Below are 22,771 nucleotides of genomic sequence, written 5' to 3'. Positions count from 1 at the left end.
ACTGTGGGAGGAAGCTGGAGTACCAGGAGAAAACCCACACTGACACAGGGAGAGCATGCAAACTCTGCAGAGAGGGGCTGCAGAGAGGCGAATTCCAGATCCTGTCTCACTCGCCCTGGTTCCGGTTCCTTACCAAAACGGCCACTAACGGCCCCAGACTAGCAACACCCCGGGTTCAAACCAGGACCCCTCTTGCTGTGAGGCGACAGTGCTAACAACTGCACCACCATGCTGCGTAACAAAAATAATTTTATCAATTAGCTTACAGCTTTAGCTTAGCACAAAGCCAGCATGGAGAAAAAAACAGTTTTAATTTACATTCATTACACATTGCACATAATTTATTAACTAATTTTTATAATTCTTATTATGTATTCTTATTTTTATGTATTTAAATATTCCCTTAGCTTTTTGTCGAGATGTTGTATGTTTATGCTTTTGTTCTTCTAGTGTTCAATTAAACAAAAAAGAGAGATCACTGCTGCGTTCGTGCCTCTGAAAGGGAGTTGTAATTTCCGACAGCAAGTGAATGCCACACAGAGGTAGAGCGGGACTGCGCGAGCGCCCTCCTCCTCCCCCCCCCCCCCCCCCCCCCCCCTCTACTCCTCCCTCCCTCTCGCGCCTCGCCGCGCGTGTGCCCGCCGGTGAGGGCGCGCGCACGGGAGGTGGCGGGGGGTTGTGCTCGCTCCTGCTCTCTCTGCTCTCTGACCCCAGTGGCAGCTCCGACTCACTGCACTCCGGCTCCCCCTCCGTCGGACCGAGGCTGCTCTCTCTCTCCTGTTGTCTGTCAGTGTCTCTCTCCTGCTCTTCGGCTCTCTCCCCCTCCGCTCTCTTGTCTGGTTTCTTTCCACAGGAGCCAGCCGAGGTCCCGCCGGGTCGAAGGTTCTGCCCTATCCGCCCAGACTGCCGCAACCCCCGGACGGCCGCGTACGAACCTACCCGCTCTCCTGCTGCTGCCGCATGGACCCGCGTCCCTCCGCCGCCGCTGCTGCTGCTGCTGCTGCCGCCGCCGCCGCGTAGAGGGCGACCCCGACCCGACACTCTTTCTCCGGCCAGATAAAAACGCACAAAAAGCCCCACACGACGAAGGTAGAGCAACCTTTCCGCTTTGCTTTGAGCACCGAGCAGGGAGGGAGGGGGAGAGAAGGGGGAGACGGGGAGGGAGAAAAAGAAATTCCTGACACAAAGCCGTCGGTTAAAAGGTGGCTTGTCATTTACGAGGACGAGCAAGAGGTTAGCGCGGCGGTGCCGTGACACTGACCACCTTTGGGTGTTTTTTATTATTCCAGGAGCAGAGTTCAGGATTGCACGGACCTCCTTTTCTTTTTGTGTACATTTCTGCAAGCGGTGAACAGCGAGAGGCGCATAGCACACATCGTGTACATGCATGGTATCAGAAAGGGTCAATTTATTCGCCTTTTACCCTCTCTGCTCACCGGAGTGGTTTCCACTCGTGAAGTTAGCTATACGGTGTGTGTCGGGGGGGCTCTCTGCTCTGTGTATTTCAAAGGCAGGGGCTGACAATGTGTGTGTGCGCGTGTGTGTGTGCACCGCCGTTATAGAAAAGCAGCTCAGTGTGAAGCTACAGCCTGCATAATAAAAAATCCACTGCCAGGGCAGGTTTAGCAGGCTAAGCTACAGAGCTAGTTGCTGCTACTGTAGAGACAGACAGGCGAGCAAGGCGAGTTACACACACACATTGACACACACACACACTGAATGCACACGGCGAGGAGACCGTGAAGCATGCTGCACACAAATCGGCCTGCATTTGCAAAAAAAAAAGCACATTTTCCGAGAAGCAGCAGCAGCACTAGTTCAGGTTTTGGAGTTTGCCTTGGGAGATATGACTGCTGAGGTGACGCGTGTGCAAGGCGTCTGACAGGGCAGCTTTTAATTTGGGTGAAATTATTATTTTTGAAGGCCCTGGAAGATCTGCAAACTTATTATTGGATGCACAGGAGTTATATTTTCATTATTATAACTCAAAGGCTTGCGTTAGGTTTTTGTTTCTTGCAGGACCTGAGGTTACCAACCTTTATTTTCTAGGCTGCTGGCATACATTTGTCTGACTTAAAAACACATATCACAGAAAGTAGAATCCAGCTGACCCAGAAAATATAAATCAATGCTTTTGTTAAAATAGGACAGTTTTTTTCTACTTTGAATAGGGAGGCTGTTTGCTTTGAGATATTCAACAACTGGAGGTCACAGCTTCTTTTTTTTCTGTTACTCACCACTGCATCACAGGATTTAACCAACAAATGAACTCCGGAGCTGCTGATTACCCTCCAAAAAAGATGTTAAATTGAGGGCATTTTTTCTTCTTCTTCTTGTGCTGGTGGCTGCATCAGGAGGTCTGGTATAAAAAGCCTGTCAAGCCCACAGTGGCCACTTTGCTATCAGTCAGGGAGGTCAGGCAGGAGGGAGAACTCAGGGCTGCAAGGAGACACACAGCGGAGCCCGGTGAGTGAGCTCTGGAGATGCAGAAAACTCACCTTTTTTTTGCAGCATTTTACCTCCAGATTTTAATGTGTTTTTGCCTAATTTAGCCTTTATTGTGTGGTTATGCCAGAGCAGCTCAGATGGCAGATTAATTGCTACTGGTTAATTTCAGAATTAGAGCACCAGGCCTGGAATAACAAAAGCAGAACTTTATTTTTGTGTGTTTATGTGTAATTGTCAGACCTGTTCTGTGCATGCATTTTGAAGAATTACTGAAGGCGTTGCAGCGTATTTGATCACCAGCAGAGCATTATAACTTGCTGCTTTTTTTTTTTCTTGGTTAAATTTCAAGGGGCTAATGCCTCAGAGGCCATGCCTGCAGTATTTTTTTTTACATTTCAATATATTAGTTTGCATTAAAACCAGCTGAGCAGCAGAGCAGCAATTAAAAAACGTGCCTTGCGGATTGTAAATTGTCGCCTTAAGAGTCCAGTGTTTAGTTTTTGAAAGAATTTCTGTTCATTTAACGAGAATGCCATGTTGTTTTTAAAAGGTAGAATAAATCTGCTAATTACATTAAAGTTGCCTCGCTGCGTTTTTCTAATTAGGATTTCATTTTAATGGAGAGTAGTTCAGGAATTTGTTTCTTTCTTTCAAAATTAAATTGTGACAGTAAAAAAAGAATGCTGTTTTTATTTGTGGTGTCTGAAACCAAGCAAGAACACTATAATTGCAGCATAAAGTATTGATCACATTGTGATTTGACATGATTAGAAACAGATCAGCTCCTTCCATGACGTGTGCTCAGTCATTTAATCTCTTCAAGCTTTCTGTTTTTGTTGTGTATTTTAATTTTAGAACAGGAAAAACATCTAAATGTTTTCACAGAGGTTTTAAGACCCTCCAACCAGTGTGCTCAGAAGAGGGTGCATGCCGTGTGGTCCTGTTTCAAGCAGCTGACGTGTGTGTGTCTCTTTGCTCCCTGTCGCTGCAGACTGCAGTGTGTCGTGGTCGTGTTGGTCGGCCGGGTCGCTGCTGCTGCTGCTCCTGCTGCCACTGCTGCTGCTGGGAGACTTCCTGGGCTTCTTGAGCGGCTCTGAAGGATGACCGCTGCACGGCTCGCTGCTGAATCCCGGTGAACGAACGGCGTCTCATGTCCAAACGGCGGAAGGATGGCTCATGGCAAAGTGACCATCACGGTGGACGAGTACAGCTCCAACCCCACACAGGCCTTCACACACTACAACATCAACCAGAGCCGCTTCCAACCTCCTCATGTCCACATGTAAGTGTCACACACACTCTCACACACATATAGAAGTGAATCACCTGCCACGTAACCTAAAATCAGAATTAAAAACTATCATTACCTGCCAAAATAAATTCAGACCTGCAACTTTTAAACACACACTCATCCAGGGTTTTTTTTTGTCTTGATTTGTTTTATTTCATTTTATGTTTTGAGGCTGGTTTTGTATGAAGTGTTCAGAAGATGCAATAATCCAGACTGTGGAGAAGACACTTAGGCATTTTGAGTTGCAACAGGAAGCCAATCAGGAGCCTGTTTGATGCAGAGTCTTTGTTTATACTTTGATTTAATTGGCTCAAGCTCAGAGAATGTACGGTGGCCATCGAGGACAAACTCTGACAGCAGGCAGACACCAAAAACTGCACTGTGTAACATTTAAGGAAATTAAATACCACTGGTTAAAATAAAGTTTGCAGCGAGTGTGGCAGGTGAACCACAGAAGTCTCATTTTAAAAACATGCAGCGTTTACACAACGGAACCCAAATGCTCTCCATGCTTCACGCAGATTTAGAAAACCTTTTCTGACTCAGATGTTTTTACTCCCTGTCGTGTGTCGCGGACGGCTCACCACTGTTCCCTATGAGACTGTTATCGTTTTTGCCATGTTGTCATTGCAGTGCATGAGCGCTTTGTCCACATTAGGGCGCTCTTTTTATTTATTTATCAGACCAGTTACTTAGCGTGGCTCTTGTCTGATGTGGTTACGCTCTGCCTCTCATTAGTGGGTCAGAGTGCTGTGACCCGTCAGCCCCTCGCCATGCACACACTCATCAGAGCACTGTGTGTGTTTTATCTGTGGACAGATATTAACACACAGCTGCATGTGTTTGCATGCTTTGTGCCTTCTCCCAGTTACAGCAGTGTTGAGGTTTTATGAAAGATTTGCGAGTGATTGTTGGTCACATGCACAGTGTGCTTGTTGAGATATTATGTATTCACTGAGAGTGTTGTGTAAAGAGTTAAGCTGTAGCAGGGACAGGAAGTGACTGAAGGAGAGCGCCACAGTGCTGTCTGTCTGCTGTTTTCAGAGTGGATTTGTGGATTTTATTTTGCTCTCTGAGTGAACTTTATTCTTTGTCGGGTAATTTTGGTTTGATTTGGCTGTTTTAGATGCACGATTAGAGCTCAGCAAAAAGCTGACACACGTTCCTTCTGCCTTTGTTAATTTCTAGTTGCCATTTTCTATATTAAAAGTCAGTGTTGTCACGATAATGGAATTTCTGAATCCAGTACAATACCTTGAAAAATATTGATAATTGATACAATACTACAGGGAAAAACTGTCAGTGAGGGCATGCAAGTTACATTTTTTATTAAAAGATAAATATGACAAGAGACTATAACAAGACAAAGACGACTTTTCTTTTGATTGTTAGTAGCAGAGAAAAGCAGAATGTCTGTCGTTAAACATTAACAATAAGAGAGCTCAGCAATAAGACAGCTGGTACCGATGTATTGATACTGCGGAAAATGAGTACTGAAACAGTTTGAAATATTCAAAATTGCTCTGTATTGATAAATCGGTATTTTTGACAGCACCATTTCAGGTGCAACAAATAAGAAAAAAATAAATATTTGGCCAAAAAAGTTAAATATGATGCACCCTGGTGGTGATTTAAAACTTGTTGCTAATTTAAGTTTTAGAAAGTCACACATCTATCAGGCATAAATGTCAGAAAATAGATCTTGTGCGAACATCATGCGCTAATTACAGAAGTGCAGTTGTTATAGACAGATTTGACAGTTTTGTAAATACAGCAAATCTTGAAATATAATTAAATTGTTGAAGGTAAAAACACAAAACTTAAAGCATGTTTTCATTACTGTCCGTAGAGGTGAAAAGCCACAGATTGTCAAGTCAAGACTGATATGATTGACTGTTAAAACTCCTCTGTGTTCGGAGACCTTGAAACACTGTACGAGAAAACAGCTGCAGTTTGTAAAAATATATTTTTGCCTCTAAATCTAAAAGGAGTTACAAAATTGAGCTGATGCATCTCTTGTTGCATAATTATGGCAATCTGGGATCAGACTGAAATTAAAGTAGGCAGACTCATACTTGGAGTAAAACACAGCACAACACCGTAAAGTCCTTTCACTTGGTCAGTCCCTCGTCCTGAACGGGGATCAGGTTCCACATGTGCTCAGATCATCCTGTTACATTGAGGTGTAAGGGAAGTGGCATCATGTTGAGCCAATGTGGCCGGCGGGGTTGACACACAGAACAGGGGTTTATGTTACATGACGTGCGGGACGTGTTGCTCATGCAGATATATAAACATCATAAAGGAGACGTTTTTAGACAAATGTCAGATAAATTAAAGGGAGAGGAAGATTCAGGCAGCAGTGTGAGATCTGTGCAGACTGAAGAGCTGGAAACTGAACCAGCCGTGCTCTCTCACTTTGGGGAGCAACAACATCTGGCAAACAAGTTTTTTTTTTTTTTTTTTTTGTTTACCTCAAACACTCAGATTCCCACAGTTCTGTCTGGATAATCATGTTCATGTAAACAGGATTATTTTGGGGAGATGGTCAAATTATGGAGTCGTGTAAACAGCTGAACGGGGACTCTTACCTTCCTCCCGGTGTTGGCAGTGCTGGCGTTATTGTGCCACTGTGTTGTTTTGGGATTCCTCAGCTGTGAGCAAGGCTGCCAGCACAGCGAGCTTTGGTGCCTCGAATGTGGAAACCGAGACGAGGTCACCTCGCAGTTTGTGTTATGTCAGTCCATTTTAACGGTTGACAAAGACGGCAATAAATCAGGCCAAATGCTTCAATATGAATCAAAGTTAACACATGCCAGACAGCACAGGATTCACCAGAAAGGATTCCAGTTTGATGCTTGAAGAGGCTCCCTCAATTTCTTCTTTTTATTGACAAGGCAAATAATAAATAGTATAAACAATTTTTCCTCCAGCTGTAAAACATGACAGAACAGCCTCTGCAAGCTTCCATTTTTTTCTGAAATTTCACAGCTTATTTTTGGATTTATTACTATTTTATGCCTCTGTGATTGACAGGTTTTGTTATCAGTTCCCTGGAAAGTCTTGGTGTGGTTCGTACCAGCCTTTTATTCTGCAGTGATGCAGCAGTTGACCCTTACTGAAGTTCATTCGGAGAGGCGGCAGAGAAACCTAACATGAAACTTCTTTGTAGGAAAATAGAAAAACAAGCAAAGTGGGAAAAGAGTTGACCTGCCTGGTGTTGAGGAGGAAAATCCTGAGTTTCTAAAAGTGTACGGTCATGTGGAGCTTATTAAGGGCTGCACGATTAATCGAAGTACTTTTGAAATGGCAATGTGGCCAATTGCGATATTCAAATCCAGGAGCTGCAATTTTTTGATAAAGGTAAAATATGTCACAACATTATAAATGAAGCATTACGTTGCTAAAAGGTGCCTCGGCCTACAAATCATGTTTCAGATGTAAAGGAACATACTTGTTTCATACAGACCCTAGCAAAAATCACATCATCATTTTTATATTTTGTTTTCAGTTAAAATGAAATGCAAAAATGACCATTCCCACTAAAATTGCGGCTCATATTGCAATCATAATGCCTATCTACTTAGTTTTATTCCAGCTGATGACAAACAAGAGCAGATTATGGATGATATTGTACAAAATTATTATTTATATTTTGTTTAAATGATATTAAGAGTCAGACAGCACGAGTGAAAACAAGTTCTTCCAGCTTCTGCTGCTCGGGGCGATGATAAATGAAACAGTGACAGCATGTTTAAGGTGCAGGCATGCAGTCAAAATTCCTGAAACTCGGAACAAATAATCACAACGTTCATCTAAATAATCAGTTTAATCGTTTTTTTTGCCGATATTGCGCCGTCCTGCTTTTTCCCTCCATTTTCGCTGTGATAGTTTCTGGAGGTGAAGCCGCTGTAGGAAGGGGATGTGTTGAAGCCGTGGGGCCTCTCAGCAGATATGTGTTTGGATAAATACATTAGGCTGTTTCCTGGCTTCCACAGAGCCTGCAGTGTTTTACTCTGCCATTCTTAAACTCAGACTGGGAACCCTGGGATCACACACACACACATGCATACACACACACACACACTTCTATAAGCCCATCCCCCCGCTATGTTTAAGTGCTTATAGAATACACGCTCTGTTCTGGGAAAGTAAAGGCTTGTTTAGATTTGAGAGATAATGATCCGACTTTCTTGGGGGTTCTCGCTAACTGCATCCACAGTATTTGGACATAAATAAAGTTGTTGCTTCTCTGACAGCAAAGACAGAGAGAGTAGAAAAAAGCTCAAGCGAGGGGGTTGCCTGCCATTTGAAATACAATCCCTGCTCTAATGTTTTTGCCCCCCTAGACAGAATATTTAGATTTCTGTGATGGAGCACAGCAGTGCCTTTTGTGTGGTGTGGAAGGTATCGCTCTCTTAGCCGCATATGAAAACATGCGCACACACACACACATGCACAAACACACACAGACAAACACACAGTGGCAGTTACAGACTAATGCTCAGGAACGTGACCTCTAAGTCAAAGTGGGCTTTCTTCGGCGCATGGGACGTCTCTGTCTGTCTGTAAGTGAGCGACAGACTCAGTCCAGCCCTGTTTGTGTCTGGTTTATTTTTCTGCGCCGTCTGTGTTTTCTTTTTGTTTTTTTTTGTTTTTTTTTTCTCCTCCTTTTCTCAGCCCCCTCATCGTCGTCTCGTGAAATGAAATGCTCAGCAACTTGGAACATATGCTTCGAGTTGGGACACTAATGGCTTCAAATCCAATTTGAGCAGGATCTGGGCCAGACTGCGGGAAGGCCCGACACACAGACGCAGACAGACAAACTGACAGAGAGTTGAAACTAAAAGAACTCTACACTGCAGATCTGGGAGTGTTTCAAGACTTTTCTGTGACCCTTATAATAGTCTTAAATAGTCTTGCTGTTAACATTTAATATCCTGGGGCTGTATCAAATGAGTTATTATGTTTTCTAAGAATTTCCTGTTGGAATTGAATCCTCGTTTGGCTTTAATTAAAGATTATTTGCATTAGCGATCACTGTTTTTCAATTAGTATTTTTAAAATGTTCGAATATTGTTCAGAAATTCCAATCACAATTTGTCAAACCCCGAAATGAAGTCTGTTTTGTCTTGCCAACAGTCCAAAACTTAAGATATTCAATTCACAAAGACAGGAACAGAGAAAAGCGTCACGTCTAAGAAGCTAGAAATATTAAACATTGTGTATATCAGCTTCATAAATGATCAGTCAATCATCAAAATTGTTGGCAATTTATGACTGATTGACTGATTTGATCTGTTTTTGCACAAATCTCAGTAAATATAAAAAGTTAGTATTTTTTGACAACTGCTTGGTTGGAAATAAGCAAATGTCTGCATACAGCAGCCGAGGGAGAAACGTGATCCAAACCTAAATCCTCCTAAATAACACAGAGTTAATCATGTGCACCACATTAGATCGCGCTGGGACAATGTTGTTTGTGGTTTATCTTGATCGCAGATGTGTTGGCATTTCTCACTCGATGACTTAACGGCATTACGCCATTAACGCCTTTAGAGTGTTAATTTATTTGATTCCCGCTGGACCTGCGCACCATGCAAGCCAACACAACTGTGTCAGTGGAGACAGCCGACTTCCCCGGTGCTGCCAGGGTCAGTGATGCGAGGTTTACTCTGATTCAACAACTCTGTTTATCTAGTGTCTCCGTACAGGGTGTGGACGGTTACATTGTACTGAATATGTATAAAACACGTTCTTTTCTATTGACACAATCAGTAACCCTGTTAAAGTATTTTGTGGTTGTGTTTTCTTGTGTGGCTTCAGAATCATTTTAAAAAGAAGCATGCTGGGACCAGTGACAGTGCCTCAGAGAGAGCAGCCTGGTCCGCCAAGTTGTTGTCCATTCCTCGCTCCAAGTTTTCCTAAGTAGCACTTATAATGGGGACTCTGCTGAGTTAAGAGCTGTCAGAGCATTTTGGAAACATTGTGAATATGGACCCTGGTGGGGGTTTTTTTCTGTCCTGCTTTACTCCACAGTCTGTGTGTCTTTGCCCCGAGCTTTGTTTTTTTATTTCAGGTTTTACATCGGCCTCAAGTTTAATTCCAAGTTTTATGAACAGTGTTGAAAGGCAGTAAATCCGTCTTTGTATAACCTGCAGATATATTCAAAAGTTCCAGTGTTAATACAATACCTCAGTTTAGGTGCCAACACCTCGCGCTCCTCCTTACAACTCTTTACTTTGAGAAATTTAGAAATGTTTTTCTGCAAAACGTTTCCAATAAGATACATCGTCTAATTTTGTTGTAGCACAAAGCAATTGCACAAGATTTGAAATGCAGTACAACTAAAAAACAGTTCATTTAAATCTGACAAAATAAGTGAATGACACTGGATAATTTTGGTGATTTTATTTTGCTAATTTAACGAAGACGTTTAACGTTTCTGTCGAGTTGAAATAGAGTGTATGGTCGTTTTTTTTTCTGTTTAATAAACAAAATAGATGTCAGAATATTTTCTTTCTTGGCATTTGTGACTTCATTTTGTTTATTTATTAGACTAAAAAAGCAAAGACAGCTTGTGGAACATAGTGATCTTGACACTGGTCTCCTAGCTGACACTATGGGAAGGGACAGGGACTGACACTGTACACACACACACCTGCATGAATATATCACTATCACTGGTTGTCGTTGTCTGTATCAAGGAAGAATTGGTTGCGTTGACTCAAAATCTTTAATCACATGGATTTAATATTTATGTACAACCTGAATGTTTTGTGAATGACAGAATGGTGGCGTTTGGTTATGAAAAAGTGCACAAATGTTTCCTCTGCCTACTCTATTGTTTTCTATATCAGGATACCTCAGATTTGTCGCCAGGTTGACCCATATTTAGGTTCGTTTTTCAGCAGTTGGGGTGAAGTGGTAACGTTGCACATAGAAGGAGTGTCGTTGTTGTGGTTTTCTGATTTAGTAAAAACTTGACCGGAACATTCAGCAGCCCATCAGTGTTTTCTGTGGCATAGAAACATCTCTTGTAAACACAGAGGACATGCTGCATCCTTTTCCCTCTTTTTGGGCAGTTACTCACTTTATATAAAACATCATTCACTCACCACACCTGAGCTCAAAACATAAATTTTAATGCTCTGAAATTGAAATTCTTTAAACCCCTCTCACAAACATGGGAAAAAAATATTCCACATTTAACAAACTCCTTCTCCTCCAGATGCCTTGTTAATTATTCCCGCCCTCTGAATAATTGAGGAGCTCGTAAGTATGAATCATTTAATGACGCCGCCGCCTGCATCCATACACGTGGAGATTCTGACACGAGCTGGCGAGGAAACGGCACCAGAAGAACACGGCCTTCACACATTCATTTTAACACCGTCCTAGTTTTTATTAATGAACTCCTTGAGATTTTTTTTTTTTTTTTTTAATATGGGCCGGATTTCCTTTTCTTAATATAATGGAAGAGCGTTGTAAATGCGGTCGAAGAAAGTGTTTTTTTATAGCATGTGTTTCTGCAGAGTGAGAGGAGCAGCCCCAGTTTCACAGCTGATGTCGTTATGTATGTACACAATGAAAATCAAATTCTTTTTTTTAATTAATGAGTCTGTGTGTTCAGAGCCGGTCGAGGTGGTCGGATGATAATTAAACAGGACATTTCCATCTCTGTGTTGATAAATGTGGCTTTGCAGCTTATGTGACACAACACAAAATGGACTGTTCAAGAAGGGACCCTGTGTCTTGCATCATGTCGTGGATGAACAAGTTAGACCTTGTTTACTTCAGCAGCGGGGAATGCTTTGAAGATGAAAATACTTAGATAATTGGCAATTTAACAGTGGAAAGATGTGTGACTTTCATACAGAAATGTTGACATTTCAGAACTCGCCATGTTGTCTAATTTGCCGTTGAACACATCACAGTTTTTTCACCCTCTCCTCCAGTGTTAATAGATTTTAGATAGAAACTAGAAAAGTGCACTCAGTAGAGTGCAGATCTCCGCCAGGCAGCCGGCTGGGCTGATTGCGGCCACTCTTGACAATTCCTGTAATTTCAGCAAACAGTGCAGCACATCTCAGAAGCGTTCCAGGAGTTAATAAAAATACACGCCTCGTCTGTTGTTCTCGGAGCCACGGCACAAAGCAGACAGAGTTTTCCTGCTAACAGGTACTGCATGTGAAATATTAATATGGTATAATTATGAGGATGAATGTATTTTTAATAACTAAAACACAACCAGAAATCTTTTATCCCTGTCATTGTTAACTGGAGTATAAATGTTATTAATTTTGTCTGTTGGCTACAGCACAGCAAAGAAGGAAATAACGAAAAAGAAACCATTTACTGAGCCTTTTTACCTGCTTGTGGTAGAAGGACAAATTCTGAAATTGAAGCAGGCAAAACTCCGCTTCTGAAACACGCCCACTGTAGTGTGACGCCGTGTGGTGGATAGAACAAAATCTGGTCGCAACTGTGTCCAGTGGAATTGTCCTTTCAGGCTCCCTCAGTCAAGATGGTGGCAAGCTAACAAAAACAGGGACTAAAACATTTTGTATGGTGCCTAACTTTAGTGGATCATAACGTATCGAGCATGGAATTAATCTGCAGATGCTCCAGTTCAAAATAAGGCCAACGTTTTCTATGGATGTGAGTTTTGAGCATTAACAAAGACCAAAACTGGACCTGTAACAGACGGCAAGGCTTTTTGTTTTCAACCTAGCCGACTTCCGCAAGACTTGCGCCCCCTACTGGCCGGTCAAAATTTGTGAGAAGTCAGCAGTCAATGACGACGCAAGACAGTCACTTTGACTATGTGACGTCTTTGAGCATACACTAGCGTAGGGCTGTACCCAGATATTTGGATATTCGAATATGCATTTCTATGGGTAGGTATTAGTTATGAAAATTTGGTATTCGATATTGTTTTTTTTTTTGTTTTTTTTTAAACATATTTTTTTGGTGCTAAATGTAGTCTTTTTGTTGTTGGTAAATGTAGGTTATCAATAAAAATCTAAACTTTTAAATTGCATTTTTAAAAATGTGAAAATATAGTATAGCCTACCAACGGAGCTTGTGCGCATAGCATGCTTGAGCACATCTGTCTGAGGCTGTGGATCAGTGCCAAGTTTTACCACTTTATCACTATTCCCTCTAACTTGTAGCTGTTTTTTCGTTATCTTTTGAATTTAATATGAATTATGGAACCGTTTTTGTCAACGTTTGTTTCCCCTGTTTTGTACAATAAATTATTGTTTAAAGTTTCAACAAGTTTCTTTTGGAATGCGTGACCCAAGTGTGTTTTGAAAATGACTGCGGACTGTCACCTGCTCAACACATCAGTACCTTCGGATGCCATGACAGTAATAGCCAAAACTTGTAGTGCAAAACTCGGCAATACAATTAGGTCCAAAAAAAACCCCAGGAGGCAGACCAAGGAGGCAACACCCACCCCCCGACCCCCGCCGTTAACGAATATTCGTTATAAATTCTGCCGAAGGTCCGAATGTTAAAAAAACGTATTCGGGACAGCCCTACACTAGCGTACACAAAATATTACCGGCAATTTACACAGAGCAATGATCGTCTGGCAGCGAGATTAGCCATGGAGATTCGTATACACACACACACACACATGTCCAAAGGCTTGATTCTCTCCAGGCTTACATCTTGCGGTTATAATAAACAAAGTAAATATAAATGTTCCTTCTTTACAAGTGGGTTAGTGTTTGCTTCATGTTTCGTTGTTTCTCTTTTTCCACTTATGTTCTCATTTAGCTAAATACAGTCATCACAACTATAAATAACTTATTTGTCTCGGTTTTACGAAACCCAACTATTGAGCCCAAACATTTGTCTTTACTTTATCTCAAAGTCCAAAGGTTTTCAATGTTACTGCTGTACTGTACTGTAATTGTTACAGTACAGTTATTTTATTAGTTTGTGGTGCAGCTACAACCTGAAGGTAAACTCCATCTGATGTCTGTTCGTGTTTGCGGTTGTCTGGGTTAAAACAAAAAGTGTCTCCAGATGACAGATGATGATTCACTTTTAGGAGCTAAAATGTGTTCAGGATTTTGTTCTCTAAACTTTTGTCTGATCTGTTGTGTGTGTTTTTTTCTGTGTTGGTTGTTGCTCTGATTCGCTGCAGATCCTTTGTGTGAGGTTTGTTTGGGTCACATGGTTCTGATTGGTCACTTGTAATGGAAACACTTGTTCTCCCAGCCTGATTCCAGACCTCTGAGTCTCTACACATTTTTTTTATTGATCAGAAACAAGCAAGACATTCAGCTTTTTAGGTGAGATTCAGACAATGTCATCTTCCTCTTCTCCTGACAGATTATGGTCCATAGATGGAGATGAGAAAGATGAGCTATACAGGTTGTTATAGGTCGACTTGCAGATATAATGACTCTTAAATGAACATTTTCTTTGATCAACATAGCAAATGTTAACCTAGCAACTGCTTTTGTGTGGACTGAAAATGACGTTGGGATGGATTTGTCAGACCCCCCCTCCCTTGTCCCAGACAGAAAATGGCTAACATGAACACAGTGTCTGACTGAATAATGAAGTGAAAACAAAATTCATTCTGCTTATCAGGCTACTGATGTACCACAAAAGGACTTTTCTGGAATTGAAAATGCCTCTGTGGCGTGGAAATCTATAATTATTAATCAAAGACGAGAGTTTCCAATTAATAGTGCAGCTTCATGTTTACGTCTCACCTTGCCATCCCTTGCTCTTTTTCCTCCTAAACAGTTTGTGGAGAAGCAGCAGTCGGGCTTCAGGTCTCTGGAGAACAAAGAGCCAGTCCCATTTTGCGGCCTTTTGTTTCTGTCAGCCTGCCACTGCTCACCGCCAGGAGTGGAGGGGCTTTTGTAACTGGAGAACCATTGATTAAGTTCCCTCTCCACCCCTGACCTGCTGCTGGAGCCCGGCGGGACGGTGCTGGTGGTGGAGTCAATGGTGGTTGGGGAGGGGGGCGTTAAGTGACAGTTGACATAGGACAGGTCTGCTGTTTTTGAGATTTGAAGCCCTTTTGATGTCTTTGAGATTTTGGCCTCCGAGCCCCCCGAGCCTGGCATCACAGGGCACGATCTCCCGATGATGTCACTTCCCTCTTGACATGAAATGGAGGCAAAGCTGCCCGAGCCTGCAACTTCTCAGCATGACAAGTCCTCCATTTATGCAGTTTAGAGTGTGTTTAGTTTGCCTTTACTGGTAATCAGTGTTTTGTTTATAATACATGGGACTCATTTCACTTCATGGGAGCTTGAACACTCTTTTTGTATTTCTCTGTAAGGTGTAAAGAAATTGGTGAATACATGCTGCCTTTAGAAATGGAGATAAGTCATTAAATTAGTCCTGAGAATGATCTGGGAGACAGGGTAGTGTTTAAGTTGTTTTCGGTCTCGGGATGCGATCACTTCCATCTTGTGTTTTAACAGGAGCAGCAACTGTAATGCTTTAATTGTAGGTGTTATACTGACACTAAAGCATTTGTTTATTTTGTACAGAGGCCTGTTACTGTTGGGTACGTGCAGCATGTAGGCATACACAAGTGCAGGTATTTGTGGATGTTACAAAGGGGAACATTTCCTTAATTACTAACGATCATTGCTCTATGTGTATATTTTACTTTTAGCTGTATAAACATGCTTTTCTACAAACCCTTTCTTTCATTAAACAAAAGAAACCACAAGTGTTGTTTAAATAAAGGCAGCTGTGCAATTTTTCCTTAAATAATGAGTAAAGAATCATGAATCTGACTAGATGTTTGTCGCGAGATTAAACAGTTTCCAGTAAATTTTGAGAGGTACAAAAGCAGTATTGAGATATAAGGCACTTGATCCAAATTATTTGATAACATTTTTAAAAAAGCAGCATTATTTTTAAATCCTTAACTGGATCTTTACATAAGCTGGATATACCTGGGTACAGAAAATATGTCTTGAAAGAGCTACATTTGAATGCACTCTTACAAAACATGGTAGCTAAAGGGTTGGAGAGTGATAATCGCTGCTTGACACAGTGCCGTCAAATGAAGCTGGCATGCTTTTTTTAATCTGTACCTTCTGCTGTGAGCCATGTTGTCTGTTCAAACTACTCCACTAGTTTATTCTCCCAGCAGTCTGCTGGTTGGTGTTTTGGCCCCGGGGGCCACGTCGTGCCCGTCTCCTCAGCCTTCCTCCCATCAGCCCTGCAGCCAGGCGGACTGTCAGCAGCACAATTAAGGGCTGTGCTGTAATGAAAGGGGCATTAGCAGAAGCAATTTATTTCCCAGCGCAGTGCCGGAAGGTTTCTCCGGTGCTGATATTCCAATGCAGGCTTTGTGTGCCATACTTGGCCATTATGGGAGGGATGAGGAGGACGCACCCTGCCTGAACAAATGGAGTTAAGGGGGAGAGAGGAATAAGAGGGGGGGCTGCATTAAGGTCATCATTCACCGTTCTTTAAAATCAATTCTCATTTGAATATTTTTTATAGTGCGCTCATGTTCATTCTTTTTTTCCTCCTCTCTCGTGAATATCCATCATTCGACATGTTCTGTTTTTGCTTCTGTCCCTTTTCTTCCTGTTGGGTTTTCTTGTTTGCTTGTTTATCTCTCCCACCTTTGCCTCTTTCTCCACTCCCTTGAGCACCCCCCCACCACCACCACAACCATCTCCACCACCCTCACCACCCCCCTCTCCGTTATTCCTGTGTTCATTTTGTTCCTCTGAAGTTTATTGAATTAGCGCAGACAGCTGAAATGCAGAAGATAAGAGAGGCGCTCTCTCTGCTCCTCTCAGAGAAATGGTATTGCACCGTGGATGAGTGAGCTGTGTGTGTGTGTGTGTGTGTGTGTGTGTACAGCAGGGGGAGGGGAACTGATGCAGAGGTTATAGAGGGAGGAAATGGGGAGCATTGTGTTTTGATGTTCCTCCTGAAAGAGCGATAAAGACGGTGTGAGTTTAGTGGAAGAGCAGTGACTGTTTGGTCTCCAGCTCAGCTGTGATTATCTTTTTAAATTCATTATTAATGTAATGTCATGGACAAATGTTCTTTTATAGATTTTGTTGTGAAGTTCGACAGGGCCGTGGTGAAGTACAGACGTCCATTTCCAGTCTGCTGTGATTTAAGTGCCGATCATTGAGGCTGCGTATTATTTAGAAATAGTTTTGTTTCTGTTGGCACACCCTGTTCAGCTCAATAAGACAGATAAACACATGAAAAGTACATATTATTTTCTCCTTTTTGTATCACAGTTCAAATAGTTTTAGGTCCTGGAAATCATCAGGGGCTGCAACAAATTATTTTATCATTATGGATTCCTCTATCAGGTCAGAAATAGTGAAAAATGCTGATATAAAAAATACTAAACGTGTGACACAAAAATATCTGCAAAACCTCACATTTATAAGCAACTGGATAAATGACTTAAACAATTTGATTGTTTTTTAAACTTCTGTTAGTCAACTGTTTGATTAATTTCTATACCGTTTCAAGCATTAAAACATATTTTTAGTGGTGACATCATGCTACCAGAAGCAACTTTTCTGACCCTGTTTGATAGAGAATTTAAATTTAGGAAGCAAGTTGTCATGGAAATACTGTATGCGAATGATTTTAATTTTTATGACCTGCAGCTCACATTGTCATCACAGAATTACCAGGAATTCTGCTGCATGTGTTGTGCTCGTTTTATGATGAGTGAATTATAAAGTTATATTGCAGTTGTGTGTGCGTGCGCAACTGCACACACCCACACACCCTCACACACGCACATACGCACACACACACACACACACACACACACAATCACTGCCTGTAGAGCTGGCTTGACTAGAGCTTTGTCTTTCTGCTACCCTCTAAACCACATAGACTGCGAGTCTCGATACTGTTTGTCACGTATGAACAGGTCAGCTTTAGTTGATTAGCAGTCAATCCACATTTCCCCTTTGACCCCTGGAGGTTTCAGGTGGCTGTGTCCCTGCTGGTGGCCTCGTATTGATGAGAAATCATTAGCAGGACAACTCCATTAACAGTGACGAGAGAGGCAGGAGCTGCAGGTTAATCCTGCAGCAACAGGTGGCAGCAGGTATAAAATGGACAGAGACCCAGACCAGACTGTGATTGACATGTGTTTCTGTCCGAGACAAGTGGGCAGCTCAGAGGTCGTTGACCCCATTAACCTTGCCAGGACTTGGAGGGGGGCGTTGCTGCCAGGAAAAAAAATTGATTCATCAAAGTAGTGCATTTTTAAAATTGATTTTAATTCTTTAATGCCTGAATCGATGTAATTCAAATGCTATTGTTCATTTTAGTCTGAGTGGAAGTAAAGTAAGTGAAGACTTTGATTGTTGTTATTTATGATTAAAGTGAGGTCATATTCATTCAAGAAAAACAAAGCCAGACCTTCAGTTATCAGCTGTTGCAACTCAGATACAGGTCATGCAAACCCCAGCGCTGGGGGTCTGATGCAGGACAGCCCCGACTTCACGCCAAATCAGTGTAGTTTCTGTTGCTGCTGTTACATGAGCTGCAGTGAACCCTGGTGCTGGGGTTTGCGATGGCTAAATTCAAGTTGCTACAGCTGCTGCAGGTACACCTCTAGAGCTGCAGCCCACTCTCCTCCTAGCGAAATAGTCTCCTCGGCAGGGAGCAAGGTAGAGAGACCACAGGTTGCGCTAGCTAAATTCGTATCTCATTTGAGCCCTGATATACAAAGAGAGAGCAGGGGAAGGGGCTGAGCGAAATCAATGCACTGCACACAGCTCAACGATGAAATAATAAATAAGATTTAGCTAATTTTATGTTTAATGTTTTTCTTTATTCTGTTGCACATGTGCATTTTATACACCCCTTTTCTATATATGATGATGCTGCTGACACAAAAGTCAAAGACACTGACTGATGTGCATTGGTTTTGAAAACTTGCCTTATGATGAACACTCTCTAGACGTGTATGATTTAACTTTTTCCCATGGTCTAATGTTTAAAAAAGGAAACAAAAATTGCAATAATTTATAATAATGAATTGCAATACTTGAAGCAAAATCACAGTACATATCAAATTGGCACCCAAGTGTTGTGATAGCATCGATTTGGGAGATAAGCGTGTCCCCACCTTATGGTGCACTACAAGTATGAAGGTTTGTGGACACCCATGTCCACGTACTTGTTAACTTTTGATTGTTTATCATGATTTACACAAGGCTTGTTTTGTTCCAGTTAAGAGGAATCTTAATCCAACTCTCCGTTGTAGGATCAGTGTGGGGAAAGCCCTGTCTTGTTTTAACATGTCAATGTCCCTGTGCACGAGGTCAGCATCAGAAAGAAATGCTTGTCCCAGTTTGATGTAGAAGAACTTGACTGGTCTGCAGAGTCCTGACCACAACCCACATTTGGTATAAACTGGAATGCTGAATGGGAGCCAGACCTTATCACCCAACATCAGTGTTTGACCAGCGAGGTTCCAACATCTCTCAGAGCGGAGGCTGTTAAAGCAGCATAGGTCTTCACCTTCTTCAGATTGTTCACATACTTTTGGCCATGAATTGTACATAAAAATTCTGAAGAGATTCTTGTTATGTTAAGTATATTCTTTCTATATAATTTAAAGCACTTATACAGTATAAGTGAGTGCTGAATAACACAGTTTCAATAGATTAAAACTATTCCTCTCTTCCCTAAACATATTAGGAGAAACAGTTACTTGAGTTAACATCTCAGATCTTTCATGTTTTGTCTCTCTGCTGAAAATCCATCTTTCATGTCAATATTATCAAAATCCTCCTTATTGTTTGTAGATGGTCGAGAGGGAGAGGATGGGTTATAGTTGGAAAGCATTCACCTGCCTTGTCTCTGTTTTGTCCTTTTACCTCCTTTCTTTGATTAAAAAAAGGTGGATTTCACAGTTGAAATCACTGGGCGATTGCAGATCTGCAGCGATCCCTCTGGCCGGCTCTTATTTATACATTACAGCTATACATGAAGTTATCTCTTGTAGTGATGGATAGCGGGTTTAAATGTAACTAATACTAAAGTGCATGATAAGCTCTTTAGCTGGACAGTTTTTTGGCCGCGCAGCAAACCGCCACGTCTGTTTTGGACAACGTGAAGACTCGGGAGGAAGTGTTGCAATCAATCACAATGATTATGTGGCGTCCTTAAAGAGCTGGATGAGTTGGAGATTGACACAGACCGCGACCTTCTTATCTGCTGCGAGTTAAGTGTCACGTTTGAAGAAGCAAGCCCAGGCTGAACTTTGACCCTGTTTGCTTGTGTGTTTTTCTAAAAGGCCATGGAGCCAAGTGCACTCAGTCAAATTGAATATCCTCCCACAGACATCAGAGAGCACTCCTTCTTCCCTCCTTCTGTCTCTCCCACGCTGATTTATACTTCGCTTGCTGTTATTCTCCTCCATATGACACATGTAACCAATAACTGTGTCCGGGTTCAGTCCGCTTTTCCGGGATTTAGTTGTGTTTCGCATTTACCTTTTATCGTTTTATGATCTGCAAACATTTGTTTGCCAAAGCAGTTTTCTTTCAGTTTACACCGATATTATAAATGGGCTTTTTATGTGATTTATGGAGGCAACTTTATCTTTATTTTTCTACTTTACTGCCAGCTCTAATGTTAATAATCAAATTGAAGTGTTTAATTTTCAATTCACATGAAAGTCCTTGTTGGATTTGCATAGTAACATTTCCATCTGAGGCCGTATGTGATGTGAATAAATTACAACGTTAGATGTGAAAGTAGCAAAGAAACCTGACTTGGGCAAGGCAAAATAAAAAACAACAAATTGGTTTGATGTACTGCACTGAAGTGAAAATTAATGTTGCAAAAGTGCAATTGTATAATGTTGTTTCCTAAAATGGAGAGGGATAAATGTTGCAGCTGTAGGTGACTAGAAGTTAATGCCCTGAGGTTTTTCTACTGGGGGATCACAGACGTTTCTTCATCCAGCAGATATTTCTGCAGCCACAGACCTCGGTTTTGTGTCAGCTCCAGTGTCATGGCGGATTTGAGAGTGTGCTCCTGCCTTCCTCAAGTGCATTAGCATTTCTCTTTCTCCCCCCGCTCTTTTCCCTCCGCAGTCTTCCCTCTGATGTCACGCCGAAGCTCAGACATGTTAACACGAACCTTCATGCTAACACAGTTCAGTCTGTCACTGGAGAATATTCTTTTACCTGCTGCCGGAGTGCAAGAGGACTTTTTCATTTTCACTGTCTCCGTTTACAATAGATCAGAGGCCTTTGCTGCACTGCTGAACTCCTGAACTCCTGTATACATTACTAATGAACCTCTGGATTGTTATACAGTCATATGTTAACAGGAAAGACAGAGGCCCTCTCTCTTTGTGTGTGCGTGTGTATGTGTGTGTGTGAGACCTATGCAGCACTATCATGAAGGTTTCTTGGCCCGGGCCTGCTCTTAATTGATAGGGGCTGCTGGTATTTACTTACATTCTCAGGGTGGATTAAATCTCAAAGGAAAGGGGAGGAGATGGAGGTTGTTTTTCTCCTGGCTTTGTTTTAATATGCACGCCTGTGTGGGTGCATATATACATGTACAAATGTGTGCGTATTGTCATCCCATGTGGTTCTGTGTTTGTCCTTCCTCCATGACGAGAATTGTCGAATCCTGTAAAGCTGCATGACATCCAGGCACCACAGAGCACCAAATCTAATCACCAGCTACACTGCAATGTATGTGCTGCTCCGCTGGTTCAAGTTAATGTGTTTGTGTGTGTATATAGGAGCAGTATTTACTGCACATGCTCAATAGTAAATATCATTATGTCCATAGCTAGTTTTTCATTTTGTCCAGTGAGTCCAGGCCTGCATGGGTGACTGAGAAGCTCGCTCTGCTCCTGTGTATCTGAAGGTTTAAAGGAGCAACAGGACCAGCGGCTACCAAATACTGACGACTGACTGAGTGCAGGCTGCAAACAAGAAAATAGAATTAGCAGACTCAATCCTAGATTCAGGTAAAACAATAAGATACGATCTAGGATGTCCAATTTGAGTAACTGATCCATGGCTTCGAAGACTTATCAGATGCTAAAACAATGCACAGCAGTTAATAATATGTAGAAGGACTTGCTCTGGAAACTTACCACAGTGACACAGATTGTATCTTTCAGTTGAAGGTAAACAGTAGACATGTGGTGTTCACATTAAAGAGGCTGTTCAGTGCTTAATCAAAAACACATCATCACCTGTAGTGCTGTTTATCAATCTATCAATCGAGCGTTGAATATATTGGCTGTAGAGATGTCTGCCTTTTCTCCAGTGTAATGGAACTAGATGGCGCTCGGCTCATGGTGCTCAAACCGCCAAAAAACTAAATGATTTGAAAACTTAACAGCAATGTCTCTTTCCAGAAATCATGACCTGGTTATTCAAGATAATCCACAGACTTTGTTGTGAGCAGTTTCATGTAGGAACTATTTTCTTTCTCCCCCCCACTTCATCCACCAGTCGTATCACTACATAGAATGAATTGTGCATCTACACATGGACAGGAGGCTCATGCTTGAGACAGCAAACTGAGCTGTAACGTTAGCTAGCTCAGTGGTGCGAGGTGAGCTAGCAGTAGATGCACGCTGGACGATAGAAAGAAAAAATTTCCTACGTGAAACTGCTCGCAATAAAGTCTGTGAATTATCTTAAATAACCGGGTCATAATTTCTGCCACAGTCAGAGTGCCATTTATTTCTGTTATATTTTAGAGAAAGCAGACATCTCTACTGTCGATATCGCCAACACTCTGCAACTCACCCCAAAACAATGTAGACTGATAAATAGCACTACAGGTAAAAAGAAAAATATCTATTTTTGATTTTGGGGTGAACTGTCCCTTTAAGTGATTTACCAGTATCTTGCAGTTGCATGTATGTGATGATGTATGACGTCACAATGTGTGTTTAATTGTCCAGCCGGCATGTTTTTACCCAAACCCTCCGCGTTGGCACCCCCACTGCATCAACACAGTCTCCTCACTCAAATGTATGGGGGTGCTGAA

General features: G+C 41.9%; 1 protein-coding gene across 2 annotated transcripts in view; it reads left to right on the top strand.

Moving 5' to 3' along the window:
• The first annotated feature begins 643 nt into the window (after positions 1 to 643).
• Positions 644 to 22,771, top strand: part of mpped2a (metallophosphoesterase domain containing 2a) — an 85,916-nt gene continuing 63,788 nt past the window's right edge. The window contains exons 1-3 of one of the 2 annotated variants that reach the window (XM_078173837.1): positions 950 to 1,089; positions 2,355 to 2,466; positions 3,440 to 3,730. In XM_078173837.1, coding sequence (XP_078029963.1) covers positions 3,618 to 3,730 — 113 coding nt within the window. In that variant the 5' untranslated portion in view covers positions 950 to 1,089; positions 2,355 to 2,466; positions 3,440 to 3,617. Of the gene's footprint in view, positions 1,090 to 2,354; positions 2,467 to 3,439; positions 3,731 to 22,771 lie in introns of both variants that reach the window. The other variant, XM_033627031.2, reaches the window with a different exon arrangement.

Source organism: Epinephelus lanceolatus, chromosome 2 (assembly GCF_041903045.1).
Source record: "Epinephelus lanceolatus isolate andai-2023 chromosome 2, ASM4190304v1, whole genome shotgun sequence".
Taxonomy (NCBI): domain Eukaryota; kingdom Metazoa; phylum Chordata; class Actinopteri; order Perciformes; family Serranidae; genus Epinephelus; species Epinephelus lanceolatus.
Note: the sequence above shows the minus strand (reverse complement) of the source record. Positions and strands in the feature narration are given on the sequence as shown.